Source organism: Xenopus laevis, chromosome 9_10L (assembly GCF_017654675.1).
Source record: "Xenopus laevis strain J_2021 chromosome 9_10L, Xenopus_laevis_v10.1, whole genome shotgun sequence".
Lineage (NCBI taxonomy): Eukaryota > Metazoa > Chordata > Amphibia > Anura > Pipidae > Xenopus > Xenopus laevis.
In genome coordinates this window covers 34,147,321-34,166,437 of record NC_054387.1, presented here as the reverse complement: position 1 = coordinate 34,166,437, position 19,117 = coordinate 34,147,321, and the positions used below count along the sequence as shown (strand labels likewise).

The following is a 19,117-nucleotide window of genomic DNA, read 5'->3' as shown; positions in this document are numbered from 1 at the left end:
GAAATGTTCCTCTGAACGCAAGGGATTTTGCCACTGATCCAATTGATTGGAGTGAATGTGAATGGAACATTAAGCTCATCCAATTGGATGGCTAACATAGGTATCATTAAATGTGAAGACACGCTGTATAAAAAATTATATATATATAATGCCCTGTATAAAAAATTATATATATATAATGCCCTCTCTGATTCATTATTAGAGGTTAGAATATGAGTATTTTTGAAGGGTGCCAGTTTATAACATGCATATTATATGCAACCAGCCATGATGACAGATACAGGTGCGGGATTTGCAAAACTGGAAATAGAAGAATAGACATGGGGCCGGATTTACTAAAGGGTGAAGTGACTAACGCTAGCAAAAATTCGCCAGCGTGACGTCATTTCGCTACTTCACCGATTTACTAACGGTAACCTCGTAACATCGCTAGCGAAAGAGAGAGACTCTAGATAGCACTACTTCGCTCCCTTACGCCTGGCAAAGTTGCGCTCTGGCGAATGGACGTAACTACGCAAATTCACTAATATTTTTACTGAACGTTACATCTTGAGCCAGACTTGCCTTCCCCACCTCAGACCAGGCGAAGTGCAATAGAGTAGATAGGACTTCCTCAAAAAATAGTTGAAAATTTTCCCAAAAAACGCTGGCGATTTTTCAGGATGATAGACTGCAAAAGATTGTAAATTATTTCTGGGGTACCTGGCTTCCCCCTACATTTCCTAAAATATGGCACATAAACTATACACTGGGCTCATGTGTAGGGCAATATAACAACTCTGTAATGTATTGGCTGTAACATATACGTCCATTGAACTTTAACTTCCCGCCATATGCAAATTAGGCAATGCTAGTGCAACTTCACTTTGCTTGCCGCAGTAACAATATCGCTACTTCACCAGCGTTCGGTGCCCTGGACGCAACTTACGTTGTCCTGGCGAAGTGTTGGCGATGTGAGCAAAGCCGTCGCTGGCGAATTTTCGGAGGTTAGTAAATTTGCCCCATAGCAACAAAAAGATGTCATAAGAGAAAGTTTAATGGGGGTTGTTTTTGAGTGCAATTTTATTCTCAGTTACAGCTATCAGACTGGTCCATTCAGTAAAATTTGGATGGTTTTGGGTTACTTTCCTTGAATAAAATTTCCATCTGATTTGTGTATGTTTACACCCTGCTTCATAAATGTCAGGTTTGTGAACTGTGCAAAAGAAAATAGCGATTAAGTGCATTTGTCATTAAAATGGTTTTCCCTTCAACTGAAAGAAGCCATTGTTCATGCCAGTATAACCCATGGCAACCACATCCAAAATACAAACACACAAAAATTACCTTTTTTTATATCATCTATTAAACGCTGGTGCTGTAAAATGTTTTTTTTTTAACTTTTATTTTAATAGAAATAATTCTGATTTTACAACATGGGCAGGTTTTGGGCACACTAGAGTGCAGTATTGTACTGGCCTATGAGTAGTTCCAAAGCTATGAGTAGTTCCCACTCATGGCGTACAGTGCAAGTGCCAGTCAGCCTGCAGAGGAAATAGATAAGGGGAATATAGAAGATATTCAGCGTAGGGTTAAGTCAGATTATCGCAGAGCAGTATCTTTTATCTCCATCAGAACTACACTGCATATGATATGAAATAATATGTAGTGAGAATAACAGCTTTTTGGGTTTCTAAGACCACACCATATAATTTATCAGACAGCAATACAGGCGTTTGCTACTCAGTGTTTGGCAACTGCTGGGATAAAGTTATCAATTTTATTGAATATTGGGAGCAAATTGTCACTATAAAGTAATAAAATCATTTAGGAGTTAGCTGGAGATAGTCCATGGAATTACAGTGGAACCTTAAAGTGATACTGACACTAAAAAACTACTTTTTAAAATATGAATGTACATTAAAAGTTACCTATAGGTCATGCTGAAGTTTCTAATGCTAACGGACTCCTGCTGCACAAATATAGCAGCCCCCTCATAGGCCATCACAGGGAGTCAGATAGATAATGTAAATGCATTGGGCAAATATGTTATGGCAAAATTATAAGAAGCATGCAAAGTCAATTTTATGGTAGATTGGTATCTCTTTAATTTTACATCCCCAAATTCTAAGTTTTCCCTCATTTTACATTTGGGGCAAATTCCCTAGGCGCCGCAAATTTGCTTCGCCCACTTTGCCAGGCATAGATTTGCCTGGACAACACTAAGGGGCCGATTCATCAATTAATTAACCCTCGATATTCGACTAGGAACTAAAATCGTCCGACTTCGAATATCGAAGTCGAACGATTTAGCGCAAATCCTGCGATCGAACGATCGAAGGATTATTCGTTCGATCGAACGAATAAATCCTTCGAATCGAACGATTCGAAGGATTTTAATCCAACGATCGAAGGAATATCCTTTGATCAAAAAATCTCAGGCAAGCCTATGGGGACCTTCCCCATAGGCTAACATTGACTTCGGTAGCTTTTAGCTGCCGAAGTAGGGGGTCGAAGTTTTTCTTAAAGAGACAGTACTTCGATTATCGAATGGTCGAACGATTTTTAGTTCGAATCGTTCGATTCGTAGTCGAAGGTGCCCATTCGATGGTCGAAGTAGCCCAAAAAACACTTTGAAATTCGAAGTTTTTTTAATTCGAATCCTTCACTCGAGCTTTGTAAATGTGCCCCTAATTCTCTAAAATGCGAAGTTGCGTCCAGGGCGCTGAATGCTGGCGAAGTTGCGCTAGCCTTACTTCGCCAAGCAAAGCAAAGTTGCGCTAACGTTGGCTAATTTGCATACGGCAGGAAGTGAAAGTTGATTGGACGTATATGTTGCAGCAAATACATTACATTACACAAGCCCAGGGAACCTTAATAAAATAAAATAGAGTTGTTATATTGCCCTACACATGAGCCCAGTGTATAGTTTATGTGCCATATGTTAGGAAACGTAGGGGGGAACCCAGCTACATCCGTTCGCCAGAGTGAAAATTCACCTGGCGTCAGAGTGCGAAGCAACACTAGCGTTTATCTCCTTCGCTAGCGAAGTGCCGCCTGCCCCCATTAGGGAATCGACGAAGTTCCAAAATGACGTCACGCTGGCGAATTTTCTCTAGCGTTCGTCAATTCGCCCTTTAGGGAATCTGCCCCCATTGTTGTTTTGTGGTCCCACCTATATATTATGCATAATACATTTTCCTGATTTTACATTTTCCTGGATTTTACACCATTTTTTTCTGGTCCCCTGAAAAACGTAAAATGGAGGTTTTACTGTATATTAGTAATGGTGTTTGGTATTATACCCGAACAAAGCATAAGACAACATTGTGAGCTCCAAACCAAAAGGACCAAAGGTGCATTATAATAAAGAATACAGTCAGGGACACCATCAGAAATTGCAGGGCCCCATAAGAAAAAATTTCCTGGGCCCCCTGGGCTACGCCCACCACAAGCCCTACCTACAGGTCCGCCCTCACCCACCCCACAGGTCCACCCCCCACCACACACTAAAAAAAAAAAAAAAAAAAAAACATTGGTGGCTATGGTTCCCAAAAAAATATTGGTGGTCAGGGCCCCCCATTAAAAAATATTGGTGGCTAGGACCCCACATGGAGAAAAAACTTTAATTTGTATCCAGAAGCGTTTTATGCACGGGCAGTCCCATAAGCAGTGGAATGAATCTGCCTGTGGTGTCGCACATTTGGGGCACATACTGTATGTGACTACTTTTAATGAAGAAGTTGTATCTCTTGTGGCTTTCAAAATATCTGTAATTATCTTTTTTTGCCACTGTGATAGGCCCGTGGAGATAGTTGTGTTGTCTAGCTTTTTGTGTAGTGTAGCATAAGCCCCTACGATAGCTCGAGAAGTATTGCTGTTTGCCAAAAATTCATCCAAATCATTGCCCCAGTCCCTGTCCCGCAGGGTACGTCCCACCTTGGATACATAGCTCTTCAATTGATAGTATGAAAAGATGTGTGTGTTTATCATTGGGAATAGAGTACATGCTTGTGTTACACTCAAAGCTTTTTTCCTGGCTGTAGATAGTAATTGGGCTACCCGGTTCCCAATGTCAGAAGATTAATCCCGCAGTCCCATTTTGCAAATCAGGGTTTTCGACAGGGAAACCATAATGTGTGAGTGGTTGGTTCTGGATTGCCTCCAAGTTCTCCAGGCTATATATAGGAGGCGGTTGTATTGTGTTTTCTCCTTCGTGTCACACGTTCATTCTGTGTGTCACTGGCTCGGGTGGATTTCCTTGGAGATTTACCCCTCACCTCAACGGGTATCAGCTGTTACTCACTTTAGCTCCAGAATCAGCCCTTATTTGTGCTAGCTGTGGTGAGGATGAAGGCTGATTAGAGGAAGTGAGGAGCAGCTTAAAATGCGGCCATTTTCTTGGCTCACCCACCATTAGTCCACACTAGTGATGGGCGAATTTGCGCCGTTTTGCTTCGCCGAAAAATTTGCGAAATAGCGCCGGCGTCTCGCTTTTGACGGTTTTTCGGAATTTTTTTTTTTGACGCCGACGAATTTTTGCGGGCTTTTTTCGAATTTATTCGCTGGCGGCGAATCGCGCAAATTCGCCGCGAATTCGCGCCTGTCGAATAAATTCGCCCATCACTAGTCCACACTACATAATTTATCAAAACAGCAATACAGACGTTGCTACTCAACGTTTGGCTACTGCTAGGATAATATTATCAATTTTATTGAACATTGGGAACAAATTGTCCCAGGAGTCAGACATTATGCGCTATAAAGTAATAAGTATTATCAAATGGGAGAGAACAATCCTTGTAGTCTGATCCAGTGTATGGCTGAATTGACTACCTCTTTATACACATGATATTTTATGCACCCCATACATTGGTACAGAGCTGGGCCAGTAGGTACTGCTGCACAATACCAGTACATTTTGATTTTATATATAGTTATATATATTATATATATTTTTTTTTGATTATATATTTTTAGTTGGGTTTTGATTATAACATTTTTGGGATGAAACAATGTATGAAAGAAAAAGATAAGCATTAGCATTGCACAAGCATCATCCACAGGATCATATGACATATATTTGTGTTTGTATATGTGTTGTGTTTTTCTATCTTTTATTCTTACAGATCTCTGTTCTACTTGAAATCTTCAAGACAATACCATTGGTGTTCTATAAAAGACTGATTTGTGACAGTTCTGCCTGAAGGGATCCGAAAAGGATTCTCAACAGTTGGAATTTCTTCAAATATAAAAACACTTTCCTGGCAGGAACAGTTTTCTGAAAGAATCAAAACAGATCAGTACAGATATGGGATCCGTTATCCAGAAGCTCAGTATCCAGAAAGCTCCGAAATACTGGAAGGCCAGCGCCCATAGGCTCCATTTTAGTCAAATAATTCAAGATTTTATAGATGATCTCTTTTTGTCTGTAATAATAAAACAGTAGCCTTTACTTGATCCAAACTAGGATATAATTAAACCTTATTGGTGGCAGAACAAGACTTTTGTGTTCATGTTTTAATGAATTTTTATTAGCATTAAAGGAACAGTAACACCAAAAAATGAGTGTTTTAAAGTAATGAAAATATAATGTACTGTTGCCCTGCACTGGTAAAACTGATCTGTTTGCTTCAAAAACACTACTATAGTTCATATAAACAAACTGCTGTGGAGCAATGGCAGAAATTGAAAAACGGCTATATGGCACAGGTTAACTAATGGATAACAGATAACACCATTAGAGAGACCGATCTGCTATCTGCTGTGTAACCTGAGCCTTTCCTCCTTTGAATGGCTGCCCCCATTGCTACACAGCAGCTTATTTATATAAACAATAGTAGTGTTTCTTAAGCAAACACACCAGTTTTACCAGTGCAGGGCAACACTGCATTATATTTTCATTACTTTAAAACACTTTTATTTTTTGATGTTACTGTTCCTTTAAAGGGGTTGTTCACCTTTTAATTAACTTTTCATATGATGTAGCAAGTGATATTCTGAGACAGTTTTCAACTGCTTTTAATTTTTTATTTGTGTTTTTTTTTTAAATTTATTTTGCTTTTTATTCAGCGGCTCTCCAGTTTCTGTAATAATAAAACAGTAGCTTTTACTTGATCCAAACTAAGATATTATTGGAGCATTTAATTTTAGATGGGTTCAGTGACCCCCCATTTGAAAGCTGGAAACAGTCAGAAGCGGAAGGCAAATAATGTAAAAACTATAAATAATGAAGGCCAAATGAAAAGTTGCTTAGACTTTATCATTCTATAACATACTTAAAGTTAACTTAAAGGTGAACCACCTCTTTAAGATATGGAGATCCAAATTACGAAAAATCTCAGGTCCCAAGCATTCTGGATAATTTGACCACTTTGAGTGCCAGCTTTTCTCCAAATCCTTAAATCCTGAAGATTTACAAGCACTGTGAGTTAATTTAACATTAGCCCTATGCAAGTTAAAGGGGTTGTTCACTATTGAGCTAACTTTTAGTATGATGTAGAGAGTAATGTTCCGAAACAATGTGCAATTGGTTTTCATTTTTTTATTATTTAAGGTTTTTGAGTTATTTCTCTTTTTATTCAGCAGCACTTGAATTTGCATTATAAACAATCTGGTTGCTAGGGTCCAAATTACCTTAGTAACCATGCATTTATTTGAATAAGAGACTGGAATATGAATAGGAAAGGACCTTACTAGAAAGATGAGAAATAAAAATTAGCAATAACAATGTGTACACGTGTAGCCTTACAGAGCATTTGCTTTTTAGACTGGGTCAGCGACGCCCATTTGAAAGCTGGAAAGAGTTAGAGGAAAAAGGTAAATAATTATAAAGCTATGTATAATAAATAATGAAAACCAATGGAAAAGTTGCCTAGAATTGGCCATTCTGTTGCATAGTAAAAGTTTACTTAAAGGTGAACCACCCCTTTAATGGAAGGATTAATAATCCAGAAGTGTTGTCACCATCTATGAAACATATCCTTATCGTTCAAAGCAGTGTTGGACTGTAGGCCCATGGAACCCACTGGACAACCTGAGCTCCAGGGCTCCACTGCTTCCAACCCCATGCTGTCGATACCATGGACCACCCCACTCACAAGTACTGCCCCTCAGGACATTTATTACAGTGCTGCCAGGAATGCCTGGGGCTGATTGAACAATGAGAGTGAAAACAGATAAGTAGGCTTTTTAAAGGGGATGTTCACCTTCTGCAAAGCAAATAGAACAGTGGTAGGACTTAACAAAGAATGACTACCTCTAAAACCTCTTACAATTCCTAGAGAGAAAAAAATCAGGCAACCTCTGAAAGCCCAAATTCATTAAAAAATGTCCAAGAGGATCAGCACAACTCTCATTGACTTCTATAGGACTTCAACAGCTTTTACCTGGTGAATTTTTGTATTAGAATTTTTACACCTAATAATTAGTAAATAGTCCACTAAAAGTTTTGAATGAAGCAACACTATAACCCTTAATTTTATTTGGTTAGAAAACTGTGCAGCATAACATTGGAATAGGAAGACATTTTATGGGCTCCAAGCACGGGGAAGTTGTAATGTGAGCGTAGCATTGCAATACATGTTAGGTCACATGAGCCAATTAATAAAAAGAGTTCTGTCTTTTGCTTCCACACTTCTTCCTGTTACAATTAGAGCTGTAGTATTTCTGGTCAGGTGATCTCTGAGGCAGCACACAGACCATCACAAAATGGTGATTCAAAGCAAGAGATGTAAAAGGACAATATTTACTTAAATATATATTCCAGTTTGGTAAGATTCTTTAATATGTCACTTAATATGATATAAACTATCTGTTGCTTAAATATTCATTTTAGGGGTAAAGGGGTATCCACTAAAAACATTAAGTATCCACTAAAAAAACCAAAGTCCATTTGAAATCAGTAAGTGCAAAGGTTCCCTGTGCTTGTGTGGTTTTGTGGCAGGTCACACTTGCATTGTTGCTTAAGCACAAAGAACAGAATAGGAAGTATTGCCCAGAGGCTATGATCTAGGTACTCCAGCATCAGTTGTAGGCCATCCAGAAGAGACATTCTCTGTAAAGTAATAAGGCTACGAATTATATTGTTTTCCAGGCTGGAGTGTTTTCTATTGACAGTAGTATGAGATATAATGTACAATGCAAAAACAAGTTCTCTTGAACATTCCATTGTTGGTCCCTTAGGATGAAGGTAAATGTCCCTTAGGCTGAAGGTAAATATAAAAAGAGATGATGCACACACAAAATAAAATCTCCAGTTTGCCAAGTCAACAGTATTCCCCCCCCCCATTTTATGGATGATTCTGTCTTTACAAAGACAATCGTTTTATAAATTATGCACTGAATAAACAAAAATGCCACATTCCTTGGTTTAATCACAGTTTGCTTCCGGAATCATGTCCCTTGTCTGTCCATTAGGAGTGTTGATTGTCCTTTTAACGTCTCATTAGATTGCATGTCATTGGTTCTGCAATATTAATCTCCCAATCCTGTAACACTACAACTGCCAGTTTTTCTCTGGATGGCAATTTCATGAACGTTGATAAATGTCTTCTGAAGAAAGGAAGATCGTTTCCTGTATACAGCAGTCTAGGGGACTACAATGTGCAGCCGTTGATCACGTATACTGAAAATAAATCCAGTGGGTGTCTTTGGTTTTCAAATCACATTGGTTGAATCCAGTGAAATAATGTGATAAGTTTACAGCTGAGAAATTATCAGTAATATGACCGTTGGATATTTTCACAAAGTAGCAGACTTCAGACTTCACAAAGTAGCAGACTTCAGACTTCAATATGAAGAGCAAGGACTAGCATGATCATAAAATAAGCTTGAGTCTGTCCAAGCCAAATGCTGGCACATTAACAGGCAGTTCTGGGAGCAAACAACAGCATTTTGCATACCTGGTTTTAGGTTTGTGGTTTGGTAGTTTTACTTTTGCAAACCACAAGGGTGACCAGGAATGGGATGATGCTTATGGGTGCAAGTATTAAGGCCAGAAGAATATGTTCAGGAGGGTCTGCAAGCTCTTGAGACTGCAGGGTACAGTTTACAAAGTAAGTCCTGTGTCCCATCATGATGTAGTTATCGGCTATCTCATTTGGGAATGCAAGATGCAACTTATCAGCCAGGCCCTCTAAACAGTTTCTTAAATCACTGTAATGTCTAGGATAGAAAAGAAAACCTTGTTACGCTATATCTGTGCACAGTGGTAGAGTAGCATCTAATGATGAACCCAGATATACTATAAATAGTATATTACCATAGCAAACATTAGTGCAGCAAAATGGAGTTTCACAACCCTTGTTGTTTCTAGATATAGTGCTCATTTGGCAGATACAATATCTTTTCTATGGTATGTAAAGAACTCTTTCAGGCCATGGTTGATAGGGTGGAAAGGACAGGTATGTGGCAGGCCAAATAGGACAATGGTGAATGAATTGTGTGTGTGTGCTCCATGGTGGTTAGAAATGTCTATTACTTGTCTTTACTTGAGTATGGCCTGATATAATATACAGGACTGGACCAAAGTCATGTAGCTAATGGTGCTGCACCTGAAGTTATTAGTAGTTACTATTTAAACACAATATCATCTCACTAAATCTGTAGAGTGGCTGCAGTACCACAATGACTGCCAAAGACACAATGTTAGAAAGAAGATCTGCCAAGCATAAACATGTGGCTTATTATTTTGCCAAGAATATTGCAAAGAATATTTTCTGTTTATAAACAAAAAAAAAAGACCCACCACTCTTATTGAAGAATAATACACCTTTGCTGTATTACATACCATCTGTTGCCTGATTATGGCTATTCTAAAGTTAATTGAATATGGCAGGAAATCTGACAAGTACAGTATTTATCTCAATATTTGTCTCACTACTTTTGTGAATTCCCTTAAAGGTGCTGCTGATTAAAGTACTTAAAGATTTAGTCCCATTTAAACATGTATACTGTATATGAAATCTTGGGAAATTTAAGAGCATATGGAAATAACTAGCAAAACAAGTAATTACAATGTCATTAGCTCTCAATACACAAATGGTAGTTTACTAGGCAAGGTATAATAACACATAGTGTTATATATAGAGTATTTGAGTATTTACGTGTGTATGAGGATATCAGGTATTGGATCCCTTATCTGAACAAACAATTATCCAGAAAGCTCTGAATTACAAAAAGGTAATCTCTCATGTTTTCTTCTTTTTCTCTGTAATTATGTATTTAAACATGCAAGAAACAAGTCCTTTTGGTATCTTAGAATGTGTACCTGTTGATATGATGCCATGAACACCAATTATCTGAGTTTATTTTGGACATCTGATCGGTGTAATTAAGCCAACATATCTCTGCAAAATAAAGGTGAATTATATCTGTAGGAAAAGAGAACATAAAGAGACATATTATTAGGACATATTTATAAAGTGCCAACATATTCCACATACACGGCATTTTGGGCTGAAATTTGCTCTGTGGATGCACACGGGCCAATGCAGTGCCTGTCTGGGGAGCTACACAGAAGAGTGTAATGGAGTGAATCTGCTTTATTTCGCCTGCATACATAAATGCTGGCTGCGAAAAACGGATCATCCACATGGTGTGTGTGAAAAGATCAGGTAATATGCATGCACACTAAACAATCTGAGGTATTCACTCATACATATGACTCCTTCCCAGTGCAAGGGACAATAGGGTGCAATTCTTTAAAAAAATAATATTATTTCCCGCTTCCAGAATACAGGATCTTTTATTATATTAATTTGAATATATGTCCCTTTTAAGGAAGAGGTTTTCAGGCTTCAGACCCCATTTTGGCCCAGCATTTAGTCAGTCCCCCTTAACTAATCTGCAACAGTTCAGGGGAGATCGAAGACTATGAATTCAGCACAAATCTCACCCTGACTGGCTTTTAAGTTTGATGTCCCCCCTTTCGCAGGTTAGTGAGGTCAGCCCCACAGTGCAGGATCCAGTCATTCACAACCCCTCCCATAAAAGAAAATGTATTTCCAAAGCAAATACCACTTAAAACTACTTCCAACTTTTAATTGACACATTAATAGAATACTTCTTTAATATGTAAAATATAGGTCTTGGGTGGTGTTAAAGCAATCATTGCAAATATACACAATATATATCCAGGCCTCTAGCAATCTCATGATATATGTCATCAGAATCAACACTTACTTAAAGTCATTGCAATTGGCACAGTCTCATCATGAGCAGTGTCTGTGAGGTTCTGTTGGACTGCCACTGAAGAGGCAACTGTGGAAACAAAGTGGCATTAGAAAAAAGTGCTTTAAGGAACTTTAATTTTACTGACTTTTGAAAGATATAAACAAGGAGGCTGAAGATCAGGGGTAAAATAACCCTCAAATCTCTTGATCAAGTATCAAACAGCAACATTTTTTTTATTGCTCAGGGCATGTACAGGGAGGAAACAGAAGCATTTATTTCTGTGGATATGTGGAGAAGTAGACTCCGACTAGTCCAACTAGTTTAGTAGCTGAACTGGCAACCCAAGGTATATACAGTTTTGGGAACCGTTATCTGGAAACCCATTATTCAGAAAGCGCCCAATTACGGAAAGGCTGTCTTCCATTGACTTAAACATGATTTTTCTCTGTAATAATAAAACAGTACCATGTACTTGATCCCAACTAAGATATAATGGGGCAGATTTACTAAAGATTTACGAAAATTCACTAGCGAAGGAGACTCTAGTGGTAATTCGATCCCTTATGCATGGCGACGTTGTGCTCTGGCGAATGGAAGTAACTAAGCAAATTCACTAAGATGCGGATTTTACTGACCGTTACCTCTTGCGCCAGACTTGCCTTCGCCACATCAGACCAGGCAAGTGCAATAGAATACATCCTAAGTCCCAAAAAACACTGGCGACTTTTCATTTTTCAGGGTGATAGGCTGCAAAAAATTGTAAATTTTTTCTGGGGTACCCGACTTCCCCCCTACATTTCCTAACATATGGCACATAAACTATATACTGGGCTCATGTGTAGGGCAATATAACAACTCTATTTTATTAAGGTTTCCCGAGTTTGTGTAGTGTAATGTATTTGCTGCAACATATTCGTCCATTCAACTTTAACTTCCCGCCGTGGGCAAATTAGGCAACGATAGCGCAACTTCGATTCACTTGCCGCAGTAACAGTAGCGCTACGTCGCCAGCGTTCGGCGCCCTGTACGCAACTTCGGATTTTAGTGAATTAGCATATTCCTGGCGAAGTGTTGCGATATAAGGAGGTTAGTGAATTTGCCCCAATGAATCCTTATTGGAAGCAAAACCAGCCAGTTTATTTAATGGTTACATGATTTTCTTGTAGACTTAAGGTATGAAGATCCAAATTACAGAAAGATCTGTTATCGAGAATACACAAGTCCTGAGCATTCTGTATAACAGTTCCCATACCTGTACAGTGAATTGAGTCTGTACAGTAGATAAATGCTCCCTTTATAAACCAAATGCAAGACAGTCCCAAGTGTTCAGGGGCCCTTTAAGCAATCCTAGAGTCACACATTTGCTGTGGGATCTCATATATCACCCTTCAGCAATAAAATGTCAGGGTATAATGGGAACTTTTCAACAGGACATGTTTGCTGGAGATTTTTTAAAAATAAATGTGCTCCACTGAATTGGTGGAAGTCGTTAGCTAACCACCTAGAACAAGAAATCCTTAGCGCGGTAAAGCCAGCTTTTGACAGCTGTTGTTTGCACTGAGGAAAATATTAATATTTCTTATGTTATGTGACCGTTCTTTCAAAGTCATGTAAAAAAAATGGAAAACTTGGATTTCATTTTTATTCAATAAATAACAGTTTCTGAAGGCAAAAGAAAAGAGATTAGTCTGCAGCCTAGGGCCAGCTGTTTAAAAGTACCTCTAAAAATACCAAATATAAATACCCTGACACGTAGTATCTTTGTTTTGGCAAGAAAAAGCAATTAAATCCCCTGTAACTTCAATCTACTATATAGTATCATTGTTCCAAAGAAAATAAAACCCTGCAGCTTTTTGTAAATGTCATGCTATCTTTATTCTGATGGCAAACAAAATATTTTTCTGGCTCAAAAGAAGCCTAAGGGTAAGGTCAAACTGGGCGATTCCGGGAGATTTAGTAGCACTTGCGGTGATTCGTTTTCCAAAGTCGCCCGAAGTTTCCTCGTGAGGCAACTTCGGAAAATGAATCGCCATGTGTGCTTAGCGCCAGCGATTTTTCATTTAAGCCAGCACAAGAGTGAGGGAAGGCGTTTGGGGAGATTGGTCACCGCAAAGACGAGGCGATTAGTCCGCCAGGCGATTAAATCTCCCCGAATCGCCTTACCCGTAGGAGGGACAGGGTAAATATAAACAGTGGTATTTGTGTATGTTAAGCAAGTTTTGAAACCCACTGTAAAGGAATATGTTGCAGTAGGAAATACTGATAGGACTGAAGCTGCCTGTGTTGAGCTTTTTTCAGATTGTCAATGAGCAAGTAAGTAAAATGAGTAAGTTATTGATATTTATATATTTAATAACATATATATTTTATTTATGTATATTATATACATATGCTACTTGACAATGTCATAGGTTATTAAGGACCCAACCAGAATTGATATTGATGATCTCTAACAATCCAGAATGAATGACAATTGAGCAGGAATAGAACACACAGGTAACTGGCACCATAATATTATAACACTACAAAAACATATAGTCAAATTAATTGGCTCCAAATTAAGGGGGCTGATTCACTATGGGTCGAATATCGAGGGTTAATTATCCCTCGATATTCGACTAGGAATTGAAATCCTTCGACTTCGAATATCGAAGTCGAAGGATTTAGCGCAGAAAATTGGATCGAAGGATAATTCCTTAGATCGAACGATAAAATTCGAAGGATTTTAATCCAACGATTCGAAGGATTTTAATCCAACGATCGAAGGAATATCCTTCAATCAAAAAAAGTTAGGCAAGCCTATGGGGACCTTCCCCATAGGCTAACATTGACTTCGGTAGCTTTTATCTGCCGAACTAGGGGGTCGAAGTTTTTTTTAAAGAGACAGTACTTTGACTAACGAATGGTCGAATAGTCGAACGATTTTAACTACGAATCCTTCGATTCGAAGTCGAAGGTCGAAGTAGCCCATTCAATGGTCGAAGTAGCCCAAAAAAACCTTCGAAATTCGAAGTTTTTTTACTTTGAATCCTTCACTCGAATTTAGTGAATCGGCCCCCAAGTGTGTGTTACTGTGATAGGGACCTTAGATTAGCTCCACGTTGGCACTGATAGGAAAGATGTATAATCTCTAAAGCAGTGGTGCTATGTTTTGCTAAAAGCAAACTTGGATAACAAATCTATTAAATGCATGATTCTGGAAATGAAAGTTTTGTTGGGTCAACTTACTTTTTTTTTCTTTTACCACACATAAAATGCAGGAAGTGACAACCATTACAATGCTGCATACTTTACTAATCCTATGTATACTGAGAATAAAATGAGAATAAAACTATTTGCAATATACCTGACACTCATGTTTAGGCTCTAGTTCCTATGTATCAAAGGACATTTGGAAGATAAAATGATTGTAAGCTGCAAGCTCAGAGGTATTTTTCAAAAATGTCATTCAAACTGCAAAGTTTGGCATAGAAAGACATAGTATTTACTAAAAATATATGGATTTCTGTGAGTGAAACGTATTTCTTTTGCTTTTAAATTATATAGTGTAAGTAATTGATTGCTTAAGATACAGCCATGACATTTTACATATATTTATCATTTTGGGTTGCTGCATATGGGGCATTAAATTGTCCAGAAGACCCCATTCACATTTATGATGATTAGAAATTAGTAGTATAGAGTAGAAAGACATTACTCATTTTTGATTAACCAGTACATGTAGGTTCCCTGCATAAATGCTGATTTTTATGGTGTTATATAATATGAGAAACAATGTTTGCTACTTTTCTTACTTGTTTTACTTGTCACATTTTTGAAAATTTGGAAGTAAGTCAGAAATCTCCATATAACTATACATTGATTGCATTGGTATGGTTGGGAAATCACTTGTATTTCTGTTCATAAAATAAATATATTTCTGATATGAAACATACATTTTTAGGTTTTTAGAATCCTAAAATGCCTAATTCTTTCAGCAGTAAAAAATAAAAAGGAAGTGCAACATTCTGTTAGTGAAAGGGTTAGAATAATGTTAAACTATTACTGTTCTCAATTCACTCCCTTAGGAAAGAATTGTAAAACAATTAAGCACCAAACCGCTTGGTTAAATTCAGACATAAGGAAGTTAATAGGAAGGAAGAGAAAAGCATTTAACCCTTTCCCTGCCAGCCGTTTTGTCCTAGATGCGAACATCTACTGCCAAGCAGTTTTTAGATATTTTGCACTCTTTCACTTTAAGGGCCTTTCCTGGGGTGGTCTTTTAGTTAACCCAGGAAAACAATATATTGTTTTTTTCAGGACAACCTGAACTTTCACAATATGCAAGAATTTTGGTGTAATTCTACTTCTCTAAAAAAATATTGGATTCTAAGTGTCAAATAAAATGAAAAAAATCATGTTGCACGAAGAACAATCACATATATCAGAAACATCATTCATTTTACGTACGAGAACACAGCTGATTTAGAAAGGTCTATGTCTCCTGAACGCGACAATACCAAATATATATAGTTTTATGGAGATTTCTCACTTGTATAGCTCAAAATCTACAAGCAGTACACAACCAAATTTCCAAAGCAACACTCCCCAAACGGCATACTTTTGATTTCAAGGCCAAACATTCCACTAACAGTAGGTTTACCCAAGAAAACTACCCATTACTAGAAAGAACAGATTCTGGTGAATCAAAAATGGGTAGAAATATCTTTGTACTCCAAACCACCAAGTTGCAATTGTTTCCTAAAGTTATAGTGTTTTATAGAAATTGGTGAATTTTTTGAAAAATGACCTCAAAGCTTCCACTCTACAGCAACATATCTCCCACACATCATTAGGTATCAATGTAAAACACCCCAAATATAAAATCCTGGGTCCACTGAACAGTTTGATGCCCAATATGAATAGATGTACCCAAGCACGTGGCATAGGAGGCCCCAAAAGGAAGACCCCCCGTTTGTTCTGTAATTTCAGATACTGCAAAATCAACACATTTACATTGTTTTGGGGGGCGGCAAAGGTAGAAAACCGTACGTTCACCCCAGAAAACCATATATTTTCGGAAAGTACACATTCCCCTGAATCTAAATTGGGTATGCATGTATTTGTACTCCAAAGTACCAAGCCGCAAATCATTCCTAAATTTGGTGATTTAGGTGACATTTCCAAAAATCACCTCAAAATATCTACTCTGCAGCATCGTATTACCCACATACTTTTAGGTATCAAGACAAATCACCCCAAATATGAAAGCCTAGGGTCCTCTGAACAGTTTGATGCCCAATATGTATAGGTGTACCCAAGCATGTGGCATATAGGGGCCCTAAAAGGAAGACCCCCATATAGTCTGACATTTCAGGTACTGCAAAATCAACACATTTACATTGTTTTGGGGGGGCAAAAGTAGAAAACAGTAAGTTCACCCCAGAAAAGCATATATTTTCGGAAAGTACACATTCCCACGAATTCAAATTGGGTATGCATGTCTTTCTACGCCAAAGTACCAAGCCGCAAATCATTCCTAAATTTGGTGATTTTGGTGACATTTCCAAAAATCACCTCAAAATATCTACCCTGCAGCATCGTATTACCCACATACTTTTAGGTATCAAGAGAAATCACCCCAAATATGAAAGCCTAGGGTCCTCTGAACAGTTTGATGCCCAATATGTATAGGTGTACCCAAGCACGTGGCATACAGGGGCCCCAAAAGGAAGACCCCCATATAGTCTGTCATTTCAGGTACTGCAAAATCAACACATTTACATCGTTAGGGGGGGGGGCAAAAGTAGAAAACAGTAAGTTCACCCCAGAAAACCATATATTTTCGGAAAGTACACATTCCAACGAATCCAAATTGGGTATGCATGTCTTTCTACGCCAAAGTACCAAGCCGCAAACCATTCCTAAATTTGGTGCTTTAGGTGACATTTCCAAAAATCACCTCAAAATATCTACCCTGCAGCATCGTATTACCCACATACTTTTAGGTATCAAGACAAATCACCCCAAATATGAAAGCCTAGGGTCCTCTGAACAATTTGATGCCCGATATGTATAGGTGTACCCAAGCACGTGGCATACAGGGGCCCCAAAAGGAAGACCCCCATATAGTCTGTCATTTCAGGTACTGCAAAATCAACACATTTACATCGATTTGGGGGGGGGGGCAAAAGTAGAAAACAGTAAGTTCACCCCAGAAAACCATATATTTTCGGAAAGTACACATTCCAACGAATCCAAATTGGGTATGCATGTCTTTCTACGCCAAAGTACCAAGCCGCAAATCATTCCTAAATTTGGTGATTTAGGTGACATTTCCAAAAATCACCTCAAAATATATACCCTGCAGCATCGTATTACACACATACTTTTAGGTATCAAGACAAATCACCCCAAATATGAAAGCCTAGGGTCCTCTGAACAGTTTGATGCCCAATATGTATAGGTGTACCCAAGCATGTGGCATATAGGGGCCCTAAAATGAAGACCCCCATATAGTCTGTCATTTCAGGTACTGCAAAATCAACACATTTACATCGATTTGGGGGGGGCAAAAGTAGAAAACAGTAAGTTCACCCCAGAAAACCATATATTTTCGGAAAGTACACATTCCAACGAATCCAAATTGGGTATGCATGTCTTTCTACGCCAAAGTACCAAGCCGCAAACCATTCCTAAATTTGGTGCTTTAGGTGACATTTCCAAAAATCACCTCAAAATATCTACCCTGCAGCATCGTATTACCCACATACTTTTAGGTATCAAGACAAATCACCCCAAATATGAAAGCCTAGGGTCCTCTGAACAGTTTGATGCCCGATATGTATAGGTGTACCCAAGCACGTGGCATACAGGGGCCCCAAAAGGAAGACCCCCATATAGTCTGTCATTTCAGGTACTGCAAAATCAACACATTTACATCGATTTGGGGGGGGCAAAAGTAGAAAACAGTAAGTTCACCCCAGAAAACCATATATTTTCGGAAAGTACACATTCCAACGAATCCAAATTGGGTATGCATGTCTTTCTACGCCAAAGTACCAAGCCGCAAATCATTCCTAAATTTGGTGATTTAGGTGACATTTCCAAAAATCACCTCAAAATATCTACCCTGCAGCATCGTATTACACACATACTTTTAGGTATCAAGACAAATCACCCCAAATATGAAAGCCTAGGGTCCTCTGAACAGTTTGATGCCCAATATGTATAGGTGTACCCAAGCATGTGGCATATAGGGGCCCTAAAATGAAGACCCCCATATAGTCTGTCATTTCAGGTACTGCAAAATCAACACATTTACATCGATTTGGGGGGGGGCAAAAGTAGAAAACAGTAAGTTCACCCCAGAAAACCATATATTTTCGGAAAGTACACATTCCAACGAATCCAAATTGGGTATGCATGTCTTTCTACGCCAAAGTACCAAGCCGCAAATCATTCCTAAATTTGGGGATTTAGGTGACATTTCCAAAAATCACCTCAAAATATCTACTCTGCAGCATCGTATTACCCACATACTTTTAGGTATCAAGAGAAATCATCCCAAATATGAAAGCCTAGGGTCCTCTGAACAGTTTGATGCCCAATATGTATAGGTGTACCCAAGCACGTGGCATATAGGGGCCCCAAAAGGAAGACCCCCCCTTGTATGTTCTGTCATTTCAGGTACTGCAAAATCAACACATTTACATCGTTTTGGGGGGGGGGCAAAGGTAGAAAAAAGTAAGTTCACCCCAGAAAACCATATATTTTCGGAAAGTACACATTCCCACGAATCTAAATTGGGTATGCATGTCTTTCTACTACAAAGTACCAAGCCGCAAACCATTCCTAAATTTGGTGATTTTGGGGACATTTCCAAAAATGACTTCAAAATTTCGACCCTGCAGCATCGTATTACCCACATACTTTTAGGTATCAAGACAAATCACCCCAAATATGAAAGCCTGGGGTCCTCTGA

General features: G+C 38.5%; 1 protein-coding gene across 1 annotated transcript in view; it reads right to left on the bottom strand.

The window, feature by feature from the left end:
- Nucleotides 1-7,747: 7,747 nt before the first annotated feature.
- LOC108701023 (receptor activity-modifying protein 2) overlaps nt 7,748-19,117 on the bottom strand; it is a 43,216-nt gene continuing 31,846 nt past the window's right edge. Inside the window, exons 2-4 of the mRNA XM_018235148.2 lie at nt 11,164-11,241; nt 10,250-10,352; nt 7,748-9,144 (exon numbers count right to left, since the gene is read on the bottom strand). Coding sequence (XP_018090637.1) covers nt 8,889-9,144; nt 10,250-10,352; nt 11,164-11,241 — 437 coding nt within the window. The 3' untranslated portion in view covers nt 7,748-8,888. The remainder of the gene's footprint in view (nt 9,145-10,249; nt 10,353-11,163; nt 11,242-19,117) is intronic.